The sequence below is a fragment of a genome, unplaced genomic scaffold, assembly GCF_019419815.1.
Source record: "Pyrus x bretschneideri cultivar Hongxiangsu unplaced genomic scaffold, Pyrus_bretschneideri_v1 Contig1, whole genome shotgun sequence".
Lineage (NCBI taxonomy): Eukaryota > Viridiplantae > Streptophyta > Magnoliopsida > Rosales > Rosaceae > Pyrus > Pyrus x bretschneideri.
The window spans coordinates 11,335,823-11,353,127 of NW_025999390.1; the positions used below are offsets into that span (position 1 = coordinate 11,335,823).

Consider the following 17,305-nt stretch of genomic DNA (forward strand, 5'->3'; position numbering starts at 1 on the left):
AGAAGTCGAGAAAATTATAATGATAACAAAGTAATTAATTAGCCGTTTTATAACCGTTAATCAACTTGGATCCATAAACTCAACCCTCAAAGTGTAAATAAAATTTTAAAACCGTGGGGAAAGTATGGAAGATGACTCATCCACCCGCTAAAGTGTTTCAATTTCAAGTTCCCAAATTAAGGGGTGCAATAAGTCGACAAGCATGTGGCAAAGTGTTGGAATGTCGACTACGTGTTGCCTTCCGATTCGTGGAATCCAAATTCAACAAGTGGCAGCCGCGAAAAGGAAAATGAATATGCTAAATTGCGAAACCAGCACGCAGATTTACACAACCAGCTTTGACTTTAGATTAGTTGTTAATCTTCTTTCTTTTTCTTAATCCAGTTAATATTTAATTAAACATTTACTTAAACCCTTGTTTAATGCAAAAACCTCATTATATAAAATATTGACGAGATTCAAAGGATTAAATATCAATCATCTAATTCATAACGGTGGATTCAGAAAATTTTTCTTCTTTAAAGTAAGATGAAGTTCACACACTACTTTTACAAATTGCTCTTGACTCCCTACCTTGCCTCGGCCTCTTAGAGGCATTTAGTTAAACCGTTTGAGCCATACTCAAAGGATACCATGAAATGAATATTGGACCACTTCATGTATAAGAATAGTGGGAAGTGAGAGCATTTGCATGCTTGGTTTTGATGCATAATTAATGTGTTAAATATATATATATAATTTTTTTACAATCGATATAATCTACACTAAGGGGAGAAAGGTGTGCTTAGCCTCACAATAGGCTAGCAATAATGTAGTTTAAATTCGCCTTTGACGATAATCAAACCTAAGATCTCTCACTTACCAATGAAGAATGAAGAGAAATAATACTAGACTGTAATACTAAGTGGCAAATAATATGAACTATTCATAATTTCTTAGTCATTGTTCATCTATCTTTTGTTCGTCATGGCCTCTTTCCCCTCTTCCTCTACTCCAAATCCCAGCGTCACGAACTTCGTCAAACTATCCGATTCTAACTATAATGAATGTGATGTTATGTTATAATTTATATAATCAATGTACGTGGTTTCAAAGAAGTAATTGGGGATTGGTGCCTAATCATGTGAGGGTCACATGCTGGATTTTGAGCTTTCAACCTATTCATGTGCAATTGTACATGCATGAGTTGTATTAAGAACAAAACACAGCCATTAAGTTTGTGTTTTTTCCTCTTTGGTTTTTAATAATAGCATCTTAATTTGGGGTTAATAGTGTTTTTTTTCATTGTAATATGGACTTTAATCAAACACCAATTTGAAGTTCATAAGAGGCCCATTGGAGAGAGTCTCGGCCACAACTTAGATAGAATACCCAACCCAATAACCTCACTTTCACTATTCAGCTTTCAGCCCAAATGTGAAGTACTTTTCAATTTATTCATTTTCCAGCTGAAAACATCAATAAAAATAAGGGTTTTTATCATAAATAATCTCTGAAATTGAGCCTCATCATCAAGGTGGTCCCTGAAATTGAAAATTAATCAATGCAATCTCTAAAAATAGGTGTCACAAATCAAAGTGGTTATTCTATCACAATTCAGATAAAAATTCTGTTAAGTGCTAATGTGGCATATAAATGGATCTCATAAGTCATTTTTCTCACAAATGGTCCTTGAAATTGACCCGCGACATCAAAATGGTCCATGAAATTGACCCGCGACATTAAAATGGTCCCTAAAATTGAAAATCGATCAATGTAGTCTCGCAAGTAAGTGTCCTAAATCAATGTAGTCATTCCGTCAATATTCTATCAAAACTCTGTTATGTGTTGGTGTGACACATAAATAGGTCAAACAAGTCTAAGTAAATTTGAAAAAAAAATTTACAAATAGGTTTAATAATTTAATAGTTAATAAAAAGTTGTCAACCTAAAAATGTCATGCAGTCACCTCTGATCTCAGTCCACATTCCTCTACCTCCTTCATTGTCCATTCTCTAAAAAAATATATCTCAATACACCCATCTTTACACACTTCGACACACTTCACCGAATTGAACCTAGATCGACATCACCTTTGATGACAGCTTGGCTGATTAATAACGACTTCTGGACTATAACCGTTAACATTTAAGCGATCAACATCCTCACAACCTTAATCTTGGAGAGCTTGTTCGGCGCTTCCCTAGTGGTCTGATGACTCAAAGAACAGTGAGGTTTGTGTTATGATAATGAGGTTATAACCGAGGTGCATCTATTGTTGGTTGAAAACTATTTCCAAACCCCCTCTTAGACCTTGGTGAAGCCTTGTGCTTTTGAAAATTTATGGAATGGATCTCTCTTCAGAGTAGGCGCTACTATAAGAAAAAAAAATTTCATTGTGGCAAAAAGATTATATTGATTTGCGACACCTATTTTCAAGGACTACATTCATCGATTTTCAATTTCAAAGACCATCTTGATAGTGTGTGTTAATTTCAGAGACCATTTGTGATAAAAACTCGTGAATCTTGTGGGGCCTATTTATGTGCCACATCAGCACTTAACGGAATTTTTAACAGAATTGTGACAGAAAGATCACATTGATTTGTAACATCTATTTTCAGGGACTATATTGATTGGTTTTCAATTTCAAGATCCATCTTGATGATGAGAGTCAATTTCAAGAACCATTTGTGATAAAAATCCTAAAAATAAATATCAGCGAAGCCTAGGACATTTTGGGATGGATACAGATCGGTTTGATTCGGTTTTTTTTTTTTTTTTGAAAAAATGCAACTTTTAATTTTCACACCTTTTTGCAGACGCGGTAAGGATAATATTCTAAGTCATTTAGAAACAGTAATACCATTTATTGAGTCAAATGAGTAGTTTTTATTGAATTTTTAACTTGAAAGCTAAAAACTACTAGCAGACAGCCCACCCCTTTCCTCTAACTTTTAGATTGAATAAATCAAATAAAAATCAAGAGACAAACAAACAGAAGCGTACGCAAGAAGAAAATGAGTGTTCGACAATCATCTCCCACCGAAAAACTAGGGCTTCTAGTTTGAGAAATAAAAGAAAAAATTGATGAAGCAAAGAATGCAATACAAAAGAAGGTCATTATTCATTAAGACACCAATCCTCCTACTAAACGATCTAAATGTGAACCAATGAATAAATTTTGCCATATCTAACCAGAAAAGTGACAAAAATATAGTCTTCTTGTCTTTTGCCCTGTTTAACCAAGGCAATTAACCTGGTGTCAGTCTCCCACACAGCGAAAGTTTCCGAGTGGCACAAATCAATAAATTACAGGCAAAAACCACCATGGCCGGGCAAAGCATGACGAGAGAGACTATTAGGGCGGGGAGAGAGAGAGAGAGAGAGAGAGAGAGAGAGAGAGAGAGCAAAAGAGAGAAGAGTACACAAGGGCTAATTACAAAGGGACTACATTTTTATCCTTTTTCCAAAGATGACAGATGGGAGGGAATATATATAGGATGAAGAAACATATATAAATCCGAGAAACATGAGCATGTTTCTACACAAGCAATGGGCACAGGCCGAAGGGACTGATGTAGTCCCAGCCACAACGAACCCAATGTTTTGCTATGCGCTTTCCCCTGGAAGATGACCCACAATCCCAAGATTGTTGGCGTATTTGGGCTTCCACTCAGTCCTTCCCCTCACAATCTCGGCCCCCTCCTCGAGTCGAAGCATGTGCTGGCACTCCACCCCGCCATTACTTCCCAGGTTGCCGATATCAGCACCTGAGACTGCAGTCAGCGACTGAAGCACACTGTCCCTCCCACACTCCCTCCTATACTCCAGAGTCAAAGAAGAGAGCTCATGACTCTCCAGAATTGGTAAGGGAGCACTCTGCATCAACCAAAATCGTCTTTCAGTTAAAAAAAATGATCATTATCCATCCAAAATCTCGATGTAACACACTGACTAATTACTTTCCGGCTTGGTATATAAGTTCAACTTAAACTCAGAATCTGCAAACGTACTGGTACAACTTTGACTAATGAAAAGAAAAAAAATTCACTGACAGAAGCCTACCTCGAGGATCCAGCCAATGTACTTCACGTTATTAACGTGCTGATTGACATCTAAATCACTCCACCTTGGCTACAAATAGAGGGGAAAAGAACATAAAAAGAAAATCCTTCATAGTGAGTAAGCAGCTAAAAGAAACGCATTAGAATTCAGTGCAAAGATGATAGACTTACAGTTAAACCAGAGTGAACAAAGTCCGCTGTTTTGTCGTCAAGTTTTGGCAGTTTCCTGCCATCTTCCTCCACAATAGGAGGAGAATTCATAAAAAAAGACTCTATTTCACCTCGAACTTCATCAGGCATCTTTGATAATCTCCTCGTCACTTTATTCATCATCACCCACACACTGCAAAAGCAACAGCGAAAACAATGGCCGTACCAATCCCAGTCAGTTACTCTTTAAAACACCATTTAATTGTGAAAGAGCGCTAAATTGTTAAATAATATAGAAAACACTTCTTAGATCTAACTGTAACCAAGGAAAAGGCATAACAATTACCTGGAGGCTTTTGTTAGAATTTGGCCAGTTTTCAAATCCTGGATTATCCAATCACGACGCATTCCATTCTTCCCAGAGGCACTAACCCAAGTGTCAACTTGAACAATGTCACCCCTGCAAGAAAGAAACTATTTGAGTCTATAACCATGATATTCCAATCAAATTAATGAAATAACAAATTCTCCCATTCAAGGATAAATATGGTCATCTGCTAAAACAGATGGTATACAACTTGTCAATTTAACCTAGTTGGGCATAGAAATGGTGTATTAGTGCAACTTAATTATGTTCCCAAAATCGTCGATACTTTAACACTCATTCTTGTATTGGGAATTTGAATAGTTAGCTTCTGCCTCTAGCATCTTCCTCTTCTAAAACCAAAAATCAACTTGCCAGAATCGGAATGCAAATGGATATGAATACATCAATAGGCTCATAATACACAATCTTTGTGCCAAAAATCATTACAACATACAAAGACGAGAGAAAATAGGTAGCCTTCAGACGTTGAATGCACAGTGAAGAGAAAAGAAGAATATTAATAGAAATTAGCTCCACATATCTACTAATAACATTTTGAATGAGTGTGATAAATTAATAATGCATCAACAGCGTGCTTGTGCTTTTTACGAATACCAAATTGAATAGTAACCTTTGAAGTGTCCCCACCGCTATTCAAGCTAATCTTAAAATTGTATAGAATTCATACAATACATAATAGCATGGCAGCACCAATAAAAATTCCAAAATATTGTTTAGTTATTAGAGTCAAAATCCATAAATGAACAAGTGACCAGGCAAAATAAAACTTGAATGACATATCTGGTAAAAGAGCAAAATGCATGTGTGATGTTTTGACTTACCAAGTAGGATAGCGGTCTACCACAACCTGCATTTTCGTTACCACCCATATCAGGTTTCTTACAGTCATCTCTGGAGTTGAACCAAAGCCATCTCCCAGAAGCCCAGCAGTCTTAACATGATTAAGTGCTGTTTCCTGCAGCCCGAAAAGAAAAGTAGTTAATGACAAAGCCAGTCAAGAAAAAATGCACTCAACCTCAAGAACGTGAAACCAGTCACAGAACATGCATTTTGTGCTTTAATCTCTTTAGCTACAAACTGAATTTGAATTTGTCAAAAACTATAAACAGAGAAATTGAATTTGTCAAAAACCTGTAAATGATTCATTAACGTCTCTATTGAAGCCGTACGATCAGCACCTATTTCATATGATCTAATTGAGAAGTTCTGGCGAAAGACAAGACCATCCTGAACAATTCGTCCTAGACCAAATGGGTCAATGAGCATGTCAGGCCGCTTGGGTTTCCAATCAAGCATCGTCCATTGCTTCTCTGCAGCCAAGAAGATTGTGGTAATAGCAGCAAGGAGCACACTCCAGTCAGGTAATTGGTTAATGAAAGTCCGTGCAGGAGGGGATGAGATGTCATCCCCATGCTTCCCACTTTCCACAGTTGCCAAACCAACGCTAGTTCCATTTATCTTTGGAGGGGCTTGAGCATTTACCTTTACCTGCAAACCACCTGATGCAGATTTCGATTTGAGTCCTAAATTGGCTGACCCAAGCTTGGCGTTCTTGGCGCTAGAGCCTGAGTTGGGAGAAGAAACCGGAAAGAATGACGAAGTAGCAGCAGTGGCAACCATGATGACAATTGGATCAGAGCAAAGAGTCACCGATCAAAGCACTGTAACAGTAAAATTCCAAATTTGTCAATGTAGTTTCACAAGGGAATACAAAAATAATGAAATCTTCAGAAATACGCTCAGAATGCCAGCATGTTACTACTGCAGTGCAGAACACCATCGACATAAGAACACCGAAGTTAACGTAATTACAACAAAAACTGAGAACAATTTCCTTCCTTGACAAATTAGGCCAAAAACATCACCTGATTCTGTTTCCAGAATGCAACGAAAAATACAAAAGAATTTGTGCTGTGCACTTATCCATTTTTGGTTTGTTTGTTAGGGAAAAGCAGTCTAGAAGACAACCCAATTTTTTCAGAAACATAAAAAAGACTCTACATTCACAATTTGAAAAACATATTCTCCCTTACAGAACCGAAAAACCAAGGAACGAAAAATAAAAAATATTCTAACCCCATAAGATATTAGCAATTAAATTTTCAGCATACGTTTCAATCATCAATGATTGAGTATTACCCAAAACGAAAACACGAAAAATTAACCTAAACTTATGGAGAAAAAAAAGAGGATAAGTAGCTCAAATTATAAAACTTAATCAGAAATTAATCCGTCTCCAAAAAATATAATTTAGAAAGCACAATGATTGATACAGCTAATGCCCACAAAATTGAAGACTTTAGGAATATATGCAGAGAAAATCAAGGCAGATCTGAGCTTTTGCATCAACACACATCCAGTGAGAAATGACACAAACATTTCATATGCCATACAAATGTTTCACAACACGAAAATAGAACCATTTTTCCACTTCGTTTCTTCAAGCAAACAAATTTTCTTCCTTGTCTGTTTGGTTGCCGAGAAAATGCAGAAACGAAAAGAAAAATAATCAAAATTTCAAAACATTTTCATGTAGATCTCCGTTTTTAACGGCCGGAGATAACACCTCCCCCTCAAACCAAACGAAAAAACAGAAATAAACGCAGCAACAAACAACATCCACATTCATTCATTCTGTCTTACCTCAACTGTCTCGGCAACCAAACAGACGCCTCCGGAAAAAATTGAAAGGCTTTCTGGACCTCCTTCTGCCCTCACTTCAACCAAACAAACTCGAATCTAGAGCACAGGGAAGGGCAATTGCGTCATTCCGGATCGTCGAAACCTCTATTTCAGCGTAATTTCTAGGGTTTCCGATTCTCCTTCGTTGGCGGTGGTGGCGTTTCTTTTAGCTTTTGAGAGAGAAAGTGTAGAGCGAGAGAGAGAGAGGAGGGGGATTTTAGGGCCAGCGGTTTTGTGGGTGGTGGGGAACTGGCTTCCAGCGAGGGACTTTAATATATAGTATCCACCTGGCTCTGATTAATCCCGCCTCATGCCAGTTCAACTTCCAAACTTCTTCCCCCAACAACGCTAATTTTCTCCTTTTTATTTACGTCTTTGCCCCTCCCTCCCACCCTTTTTTGGTTTTTTACTTTTGTTTTTGTTAATCGAATTTATTAATTTGCCAACAATTATTGTTGAGTTCGTTTTTGGTTCATCATAATTGTTGTGTCACTGTTATTTGGGGGGGCCAACATTAATATTGTTGGGTTGAGAGCCACCTCTTAAATTTACCAAATTGCACGAATTATCGTTATGATGAGATTTTATGTGAACGTCAGACTTATAAGAATAAAATAAACTCTTGATGATATGCTCGTGGTATCCTTACTATGCATTTAAAGTACAAATTTCTTTTATAGATAAGATAAATTGAAAGTAAAATATTACTTATAAGGCCAGATAAACTTTAATGTCTTAAAATGGCATTTTCACTCTCGCATTTGAAACGTAGATAAATGACGTGTTCGTGAAAGATAACAATTGCAATTCTCTTATTACTTTTTGAAATGCTTCACTTTTACAATAATCGTATAGGAAATAATGGATGCATTAGGTGGTGCTATCTATACACCCATCTTATCTTACATATCTTTCTTAATTTTTGGCTATCAGATTAAATGATATGAAGAAAATCAATGAACAAATTTTAACAAAAATATGTAAAAAGTAAAAAATGATGTGTTAATAGCACTACCCACACATTATTGAGTAGTTTAATATCACCATCACTTTTGTTTAAAATTTGTAACATGTCTTTTTTTCAAGGGTGTAAAAAGAGCAATTTGGTCCCTCCCCTCGAATTCATAATTTGAAACGATAGCCGTCCTTTCACAGTAGAACAACGTTAAACTTGTATGACCAGCCATCTTGTAACTTCCAAAAGTTAACGAGAACATGATCATCATCATAGCCTTGTAGTATAATATTTTTTTATTAAAAAAAAATAAAAAATAAACACTCAGAATTTGTATTTTGGATTATATATTGGTTGAACTACGTATTAGGTCGATGTCAAATTTGAACACTACATCCATGATATCCATCTCCGAAATTGATGGTAGTAGCTCAACCATCAATTGTTTACTAAATTAACACTTGAATTGCCTCCTCAATTTGCCCTTGACCTCCTCGTTTGGTGTGCTAAATGGGAAATGTTGTGATCAATTAAAATGGACTTAAGTTCAATCTGTTGTTTGTAATGTCAAAATGTGAGATGGACATGACTTGACATGATGAGTTATAAATCCACAATAAAGTGAGTTATCTAACTTATTCTTATACGTGAGTTACAAGTGATGTCATACAAGTTTATGCCAATCCAACACTATCCGTAAGGCCCAATCTCTTCAAGCCTACCAAGCGTGCCTCGAAAGTATTGTAAACCAAAGGAATTACATTCACTCTGAAATATGTATATGTGTGTGCGCGCGCGCATATATATATATATATATATATATATATATATATATAAACATGATTTTGACTTGTGATGTGATTATATGTGTCATGTTATTTGAGGTCTTCATAAACCAGTTTAGTTCAAAAAGTAGACCATTTTAATTCTTCCATCGGCCATCCTCCATCAGCCATCCCCTTAACCCAACCACATGACCTTTTTATTTTATTTTGTCATCCTGTCGATAAACTTCAATTTAAAATATGTGTATTGTTGAAAAAAGTTGATGTATTTACGTTTGACAAGCTCAATGAACTTTTCTCGTTGGCTCAAGTTTGACTCTCCAATCTTATTGGCTCTCATTACTTTTTCATGCAACCATATTCTTCAAGAAAGTCGGTTTAAACAAGTTAATCTGGCTCAATATAGCCATATTTGTGACATAGAACTTGATCACAAGAAAACAACTCTTGATTCAACTATAACTTTAGTCATTTAAATTTGAATTCAAGGTTTCTTTCCGATAAGATGGAGCGATTCTATGCACATATGTCACTAAACTAAATGTTCATCCAGTATGCGTGCATGTTGAATAACTTTTAGGCTGCGGGGTTGGCTCTAAGAGCACTTCCAGCGTGTGCTCTACCCCGAGGGACAGGCCTGCGAACAGTGGCAGAGAGCCCGAGCAACCAAGTCCAACGTGTGTTGGCGATGGAGCCCAAGCGGGCCCAAAGGAGAGGCCCTAGCATGAGTTGCCAACCCGAGAGCCTGAAGGCAACGTGACGTGGGCTGACGTCAGCCATAATATAAAATTAATAAAAATATAAAATATTAATAATAAAAAAAGGTAAATTAAAAAAAAAATTAAAAAAATGTAAAACCCAGGCTTCGAACTCAACAGCTCTCGCCGGAGTTCGTCGCCAAGGTTGATGAACACCCACAGACAAATGGCAGAGATCCTCCTCCGCTGCAACTGCCGCCGCACCCCACACCGCCTTTGCCCCCACGCACTCGCGATCCTCCTCCTTCCACTGGCACGCCCAGATCGCACGATTTGGGATTTGTTTTTGGGGGAAAGAGGAGAGAGAGAGAGAGAGAGTTTGGTTAGGGAGCAGGGAAGATCGGGACCATTGATGGAGGCTGAGGTGGGTGAGATGGTGAAGATGGAGGAAGAGAGGCGGCGGTGGGGTGGTGAAGATGGAGGAAGAGAGACGAGGAAGGTTTGGGTGCGTTGGGGGGGGGACACGGGTTGAAAATCTGGGTGTGGGTTGAAAATCAAGTGAGAAAGAGATGCTGAACTTGAAAAAGAAAGAAAGAAAAACACACAAAATCGTGCGTTGGCACCATGTGAAAAGAAGAAGAAAAAAAAAAAAAAGGTTTTGGAATGGCGCATCGATACCATGTGAAAATAACAAAGGTTTTGCACCATGTGAAAAGAAAAAATTAAAAAAATAAAAATAAATTTTTAATAGAAAGTGGTACAACGAGACCGATTAAAAATCTCATCCGAAATTACAAATAAAATGATTTTGTATTATTTAAAATAATAATAATAATAATAATAATAATAATATTTTATTACCTATTGTCAGGGCTATTCAAGTGCAACGGTGGAGATGCAAAATGCGGTTACTATTCATTAAGGGGAGTTACTGTTTATTGGGTGGATTAAATAGTGAATAGCCCTAGTGAGCTTTTAGAGTGGGGTCCTAGAGTTTTCTGACTCTGGCTCTTTTTACATTGATATGTATATAAAAAAAAATCGCTAAATACATGAAAAATCTATTTCTACATAAAAATCATTAAAAAATTAATATCAAAAGAAGAAAGATACACAAACATTACTTAAATCTTATATGTCTCATGTTTTTAGATGCAAATGTACTAATTAAGTTTACATAATCTAATTTTTCAACCAATTATTTTTCAATTGATAAAATAGTTAACCCATTCTACCTTTTTGATGACATAATTAATCGAAGATAAAATTTGATCAACTTTAATTTTGAAAAACTTCTTTCTGCAGAAGCAACTGTAACTTGTATGGTTAACAAAATTTTATAAGCAACCCTTGCATTCGGAAAACAGCCATCCATCTGTCTAGATAGTTCAACACTTTCATTACCCAATTTATTTCATTCAGTAAAGTTTCTCTCAATATTCTTAGCCCAATAAATAAGTCTTACAAACGTTGGGTTTAGCAACTCAACCCAATGGACTATTGTATTTAGACAAAAACTCAAAGTTCGTAAACTTCTTATTTGAACAGACACAAAATTTGTAATATTGATTTATATAATATATATATATATAATAAAATAAAATTAGGGGCCCTTCAAAGTGAAGGCGAGTGGAGGCCCTAGGCGACTAACCTACTCCAAGCACCCTCAGATGACATTGAGATAGTAAATCAAGTGGTGTTACCACTTATCAATCCACCTATGTGAAAGCGCATATATCTATCTTTTGATGCTATACATTACGACTATAGTATAACAATACCATAAACACAAGAATTAGCAACATCGAATGAAATGTACAACATTGAAACTAAAACATTTCTTTTTTACATTATGAACTTAGGTGTAACGATCGATTCCTTGTGCTTGTGTTGTGAATTTTTTTTTTTTTTTTTGTCAAACAATAGATTTTGTTAAATTAAGTGTTATAGTAACCACTAACGGAATTTGAATCTACGTCTTCATGTAAAGACTCAACATCTTTTTATTGTATATATTTGTAAACTTATTTGTGCGTTTTGAAAAGTAAAAAAAAAGAAGCTAATTACACGGGTAAACTACATATATATATATATATATATATGTTGTATTTTCTGCGTTCGTTTTTCGCCGTGAGCGGTAAGACGTTTCCTTGTTTGTAGACTGTGACTTGTGCGAAGCTAGTAAAACCTAGCCGTTTCTTTTCCGCAAGCCAAGGGCGGAGAAAACAAGAGTGTCGACGTGCAACGGACGTGTTGTTAGTGGCAATTTTGTGAACATTAGTGCATGGAAAGGGTAGCTTGGTCAACTCAAAAACAGTTAGCTAGCCGTTACCAAGCGTTTTTAATTCGTTAACTTTCCTCCTCCTTCTTTTTTGTGGTCCCCATCCGTTCACGTTCACAACCTGGCAACCAGCAATTAGGGCTTTCATTTGATAATTACGATAGTGTTTGTAAGACTATTTTACCGAACAATTATAGAGGAAATAAGGAGTGGGGATTCGCGGGAGAGAGAAATTTAATTGTGAGATGTACATTATTTTACCTACTGTGTCTTTATTTATGATGGTAAAAAAATAAAAGATAATATATAATCCTATATTTCTTACCACATTATCACTCTAATAGGATAATACATAATCATAGAAATATGATATAATCTAATAAAGATCTCAAATACTTTAGGATTTACACGATTATATTCCTATATTAAATATGACTGCAACACTCCCTTGAGTGTGTAAATCTTCAAACAAAACATCACATCAGGTCTTCAGTGGATGAAGTAGATTAGTTGACGAAGTTGTGGCACAACAGGCAAAGGCGAGTCTCAAATTAAAGAAAGTATGCATTGGTAGTAAAAATATCCGCCCAATATCTTTTAGGCCTCATCTAGGCACTAGTTGGCTGATCACCACCCATATTAATCTCTAGGCTTTTGAAAATAAGAAAAATAGCGTTTAAACATGTCTAGGCCCCCGCTTAGGTCGTGACTCTACTTATACATAAAATAAATAACTTTTGTTTTATATTTTTTTTCCTTCAATAAATTGTAAGAAACTTATTAAATATTTTAATCATTATGTCACATCCTGACCCCGAATGGATCACTTTTCGGGCCCGCTCCACCACCGTAGCACGATATTGTCCGCTTTGGGCTTACCATTCCCTTACGGTTTTGTTTTTGGGAACTCACGAGCAACTTCCCAGTGGGTCACCCATCATGGGATTGCTCTATCCCCCTTCTCGCTTAACTTCAGAGTTCCTATGGAACCCGAAGCCAGTGAGCTCCCAAAAGGTCTCGTGCTAGGTAAGGATGAGAATATACATTTAAGGATCACTCTCCTAGGCGATGTGGGATGTCACAATTCACCCCCCTTAAGGGCCCGACGTCTTCGTCGGCACATACGCGACCAGGGTTAGGCTCTGATACCAAATTGTCACATCCCGGCTCAAGCGGGACCACTTCCCAGGCCCGACCCCACTACCATAGCACGATATTGTCCGCTTTGGGCTTACCATTCCCTCACGGTTTTGTTTTTGGGAACTCAAGAGCAACTTCCCAGTGGGTCACCCATCATGGAATTGCTCTAGTCCCCTTCTCGCTTAACTTCGGAGTTCCTACGGAACCCGAAGCCAGTGAGCTCCCAAAAGGCCTCGTGCTAAGTAAGGATGGGATATACATATAAGGATCATTCCTCTGGGCGATGTGGGATGTCACAATCCACCCCCCTTAGGGGCCCGACGTCCTCGTCGGCACACCACGACCAGGGTTAGGCTCTAATACCAAATTGTCACATCCTGGCCTGGGCGAGACCACTTCTTGGGCCCGTTCCACTGCCGTAGCACGATATTGTCCGCTTTGGACTTACCATTCTCTCACGGTTTTGTTTTTGGGAACTCACGAGCAACTTCTCAGTGGGTCACCCATCATGGGATTGCTCTAGCCCCCTTCTCGCTTAACTTCGGAGTTCCTATGGAACCCGAAGCCAGTGAGCTCCCAAAAGGCCTCGTGCTAGGTAAGGATGAGAATATACATTTAAGGATCACTCTCCTGGACGAAGTGGGATGTCACAATCCACCCCCCTTAAGGGCTCGACGTCTTCGTCGGCACATACGTGATCAGGGTTAGGCTCTGATACCAAATTATCACATCCCGGCCCAAGCGGGACCACTTCCCGGGCCCGACCCCACTACCATAGCACGATATTGTCCGCTTTGGGCTTACCATTCCCTCACGGTTTTGTTTTTGGGAACTCATGAGCAACTTCTCAGTGGGTCACCCATCATGGGATTGCTCTAGCCCCCTTCTCGCTTAACTTCGGAGTTCCTACGGAATCCGAAGCCAGTGAGCTCCCAAAAGGCCTCGTGCTAAGTAAGGATGGGATATACATATAAGGATCATTCCTCTGGGCGATGTGAGATGTCACACATTATATGTTTATTCCCTATGTATTCAATATTTGTTATAATACTTTATAATTTATATGTCATTTTATTTTGCAATTCATGTATCACAAATACAATTATGTATTTTTTTTTTAAAAAGTAGACATTTATTTATATGTTATTGTTGTAAAATCGACGGTGTGTGTAGTGGAATAAATGAAACAAAACACAAAATTTACGACGTTCCTCTACAGATAGTGTGACTAGAGTACGTCCTCGGGGCAGTAGTGATGCTTTCATTATAATTTGGAATAATAGGAGTACAAAGATAACTCTCCATATTATCTCTCTATTCTTCATCTCTTCTCAGCCATGTTGCTTCTATCCTCATTCTTCACCTTTCATTCATTTTATAAGCAAAGAGAACATTATTTATTTTACAAATTTTTCATAAATGAATAGTGAAAATACTGTGCATAAATTGTAACAAACCATTCATGTGGGCCATCCACATTATTCATAACATTCCCCCTTAGATGGCCACAAGTCTTCGATTGACTGGTTAAAATCTTGATCTATTTTGGATGCTTCCCCTGATGAGTATCTCCTTCTGATTTCAAATCATTTAGACTGATAGTTGATCATTCTGCTTCAGTCTCTTAGCAAGAAGAGTTGCCGAAAGAGGTGTTTTACTTATTGTTAACTTTCCACATGCTTGTTCTTGAACTGGGCTAGAGGGTTTTCTGATTTCCTCCAAAAGTTTGAATTTACTTTATTTATCTGGAGCTGAATTTGATTCAAGGGTGATGGACACTTGATCTTGAATCGGACTTGTGATTTCTTCAAGGGTCTTGGGACTTGTTCTTGAATATAATGGGACCACGAGTGGCTTCATGTGACAAGTGATATTTGGCTCCGTCGAGGATGAATCGGCACGTGTTTTGTTGTGCTTGTCTCCACATGCTTCAATGTATTATTTTCAGTTGCCTTATTTGTTCCCCTTGCATAAGTGGTATTTTCCCTGGTTTTCCCCCATGCATGTGTGACATCTTCTCTTGTAGTATTTGTTCATTGATGCAGGAGTGGATTGCAACCCTTGCATTTGGATGGTTCATCATTTCTTGGTGACTTATTCATGCGTGGCAGCTTCAGTGTAAAGAGCCAACAACGGGCCAATTATTTTGCGATGTTGGTGACTTGAGACCCAGCTCCATCAACAGTTGAAGATGACTACTTTAGAGCAATTCCAGGTAAGCAATCAGGAAAGGTTCCAAGCAGTCGGTTCCTTACCGGAAGTTTGATTGGAGGTTCCGACATATTGCTTTCTTTATCCTTGTCTTTGTAGTTAAGAACAAGGACAAAAGAAAGGACAGGGAGAAAGCATGGTATAAGATACTCTTACTTTCGACCCTGATGATATGAGATACTCTTACTATGGTGTGACTTGTTTGAAGAGGTATTCTCATAGAGGAAGAAAACTGAGTATTTCGAGATGCTTTGTTGAAGATGCATTCTTCAAGATGATGAAAACTTTGTTATAAAGAACGGAGGTTGACATATATAGAGATTTTTCAATAACAAGTAGTGGTGTTGTGCCTTTACTCTTGTCCGCAACTGTGGTATAATTAGAATAGTAAGATCTACGCGTTTTCAACTTTGTCAGAGATCTTTGACAAAGTTGTACGCGATATCCGGAAAAAACTAAGATTGCGTCTGAAAAATGCCAACGAACTTTATTCAGGAACATCTGGCTTTTGAAATTCGGAGAGTATTGTCTCTTCAATTTTTGAACAAGTAGCCACGTTTCCTCTTCTTTTATAGGGACATCAATTGTGTTCAAAATGTTTGCTCGGAAAGCTACCGCATGTAGAATTTTCCCCTTCTTGCACTTCTGAGATTTTATTTGACCTCATTTTTCCTTCATTTCTAAAAATGGCTTGCTCATCTAACATTTACTTAGATTTGAGTCTTAGGAGTGATATAGACAAGCAGCGTCAGGATAATATGTTGTGCCCGTCCTTATCTTCTAATGGTCCTCTTACGGTTGGGGACTCTGTGATGAAAAATAACATAACCTCTACAGTAGTAGCTAGGAATCTTCTCACTCCAAAGGATAATAGAATCTTTTTAAAACGGTCTGATGAATTGGTCGTTCAAGACTCATTGGCTCTCAGTGTTCAGTGTGCTGCCTCTGTTTCCAATATGGACCAACGCCTACCTGCTCGAACTCGCCAAGTTGAATCATTGATAGTTGAGGTGGCAAGTCTTAAACAAGAGATCAGATGGCTCAAGCACGAGAATAGAGTGTTATACATGCTTACAAATAATTACTCAACGAGCATGAAAAAAAAGCTTGACTAGCTGCTGGAATCCGAAAGTCGTACTCAAAGTGACAATCAGATGTTTGAGGCTTTATTCTAATGGCACATATTACCTTCGTCATCCAGAGTTTTACCAAGTATAGAGGCTTCAAATAATCAACCTTCGGTTCTTCCCTTTTCTAGGGTACTTCCGAGTACTGATGCGTCGCATGAGCAACCTTTGTGAAAGCTCCATCTTGTTTGTTTTAACTCATGTGTATGTACATGTCTGTAATTTCTCTGAGATATCAATAAATAAGCTTTATTTCATTCAATGTATTGTGCTAAATATAATAAAGCACATACTTCACTGAGATGTGGTACTTCTGGACCAAATATCAATTTATCTTTACCCTCAGGAAGATAAATGATCATTCTTAGTGTCTAAATCATTTGAATATTCAACTCATAATCTTCAATCCATATAATTCTTTAATATCATAAAGATCATGAATAAAATTCGTGTCGGTAGATTGTTCGATCTTTTCAAGGCTTTCTTCAAGCAATATGAATCCTTCAGGGATTTTCTACACTTCATGACACATTTTCCTTTGGAATTTATATAGAGCAATTTGCTCCCATGTATTATTGAGGGATTTACTTATGGAGATATGATCTGGGCGACACACAACCCTTGGTATATAATTCTCCATTCACATGAACTCCTTTACAACCTTGTGTCATATCATGTAAGTGTATTTCACGGTATTACAAATGCCCATATGTAACCTTCTAGGTTCAACATCTTTTGACTATTTGTATTGTATTCAAGTATATAGGTCTATTTTTTTCCACGTTCTTACAAAATTGTAATGGAATTGCCTTTCTCCATTTTTGGCCAATAATTTTGTTGAT

General features: G+C 37.4%; 1 protein-coding gene across 1 annotated transcript; it reads right to left on the reverse strand.

Annotated features, from left to right (window-relative positions):
* Positions 1 to 3,145: 3,145 nt before the first annotated feature.
* LOC103962990 (palmitoyl-acyl carrier protein thioesterase, chloroplastic) lies at positions 3,146 to 7,544 on the reverse strand. Its single transcript, XM_009375778.3, has 7 exons — positions 7,228 to 7,544; positions 5,716 to 6,245; positions 5,406 to 5,539; positions 4,543 to 4,656; positions 4,218 to 4,389; positions 4,048 to 4,116; positions 3,146 to 3,861 (listed from the first exon to the last, which is right to left on the reverse strand). Exons 2-7 carry the CDS (start codon positions 6,202 to 6,204, stop codon positions 3,592 to 3,594), a joined length of 1,248 nt encoding a protein of 415 aa, XP_009374053.1. The 5' UTR covers positions 6,205 to 6,245; positions 7,228 to 7,544; the 3' UTR covers positions 3,146 to 3,591.
* Between the last annotated feature and the right edge of the window lie 9,761 nt (positions 7,545 to 17,305).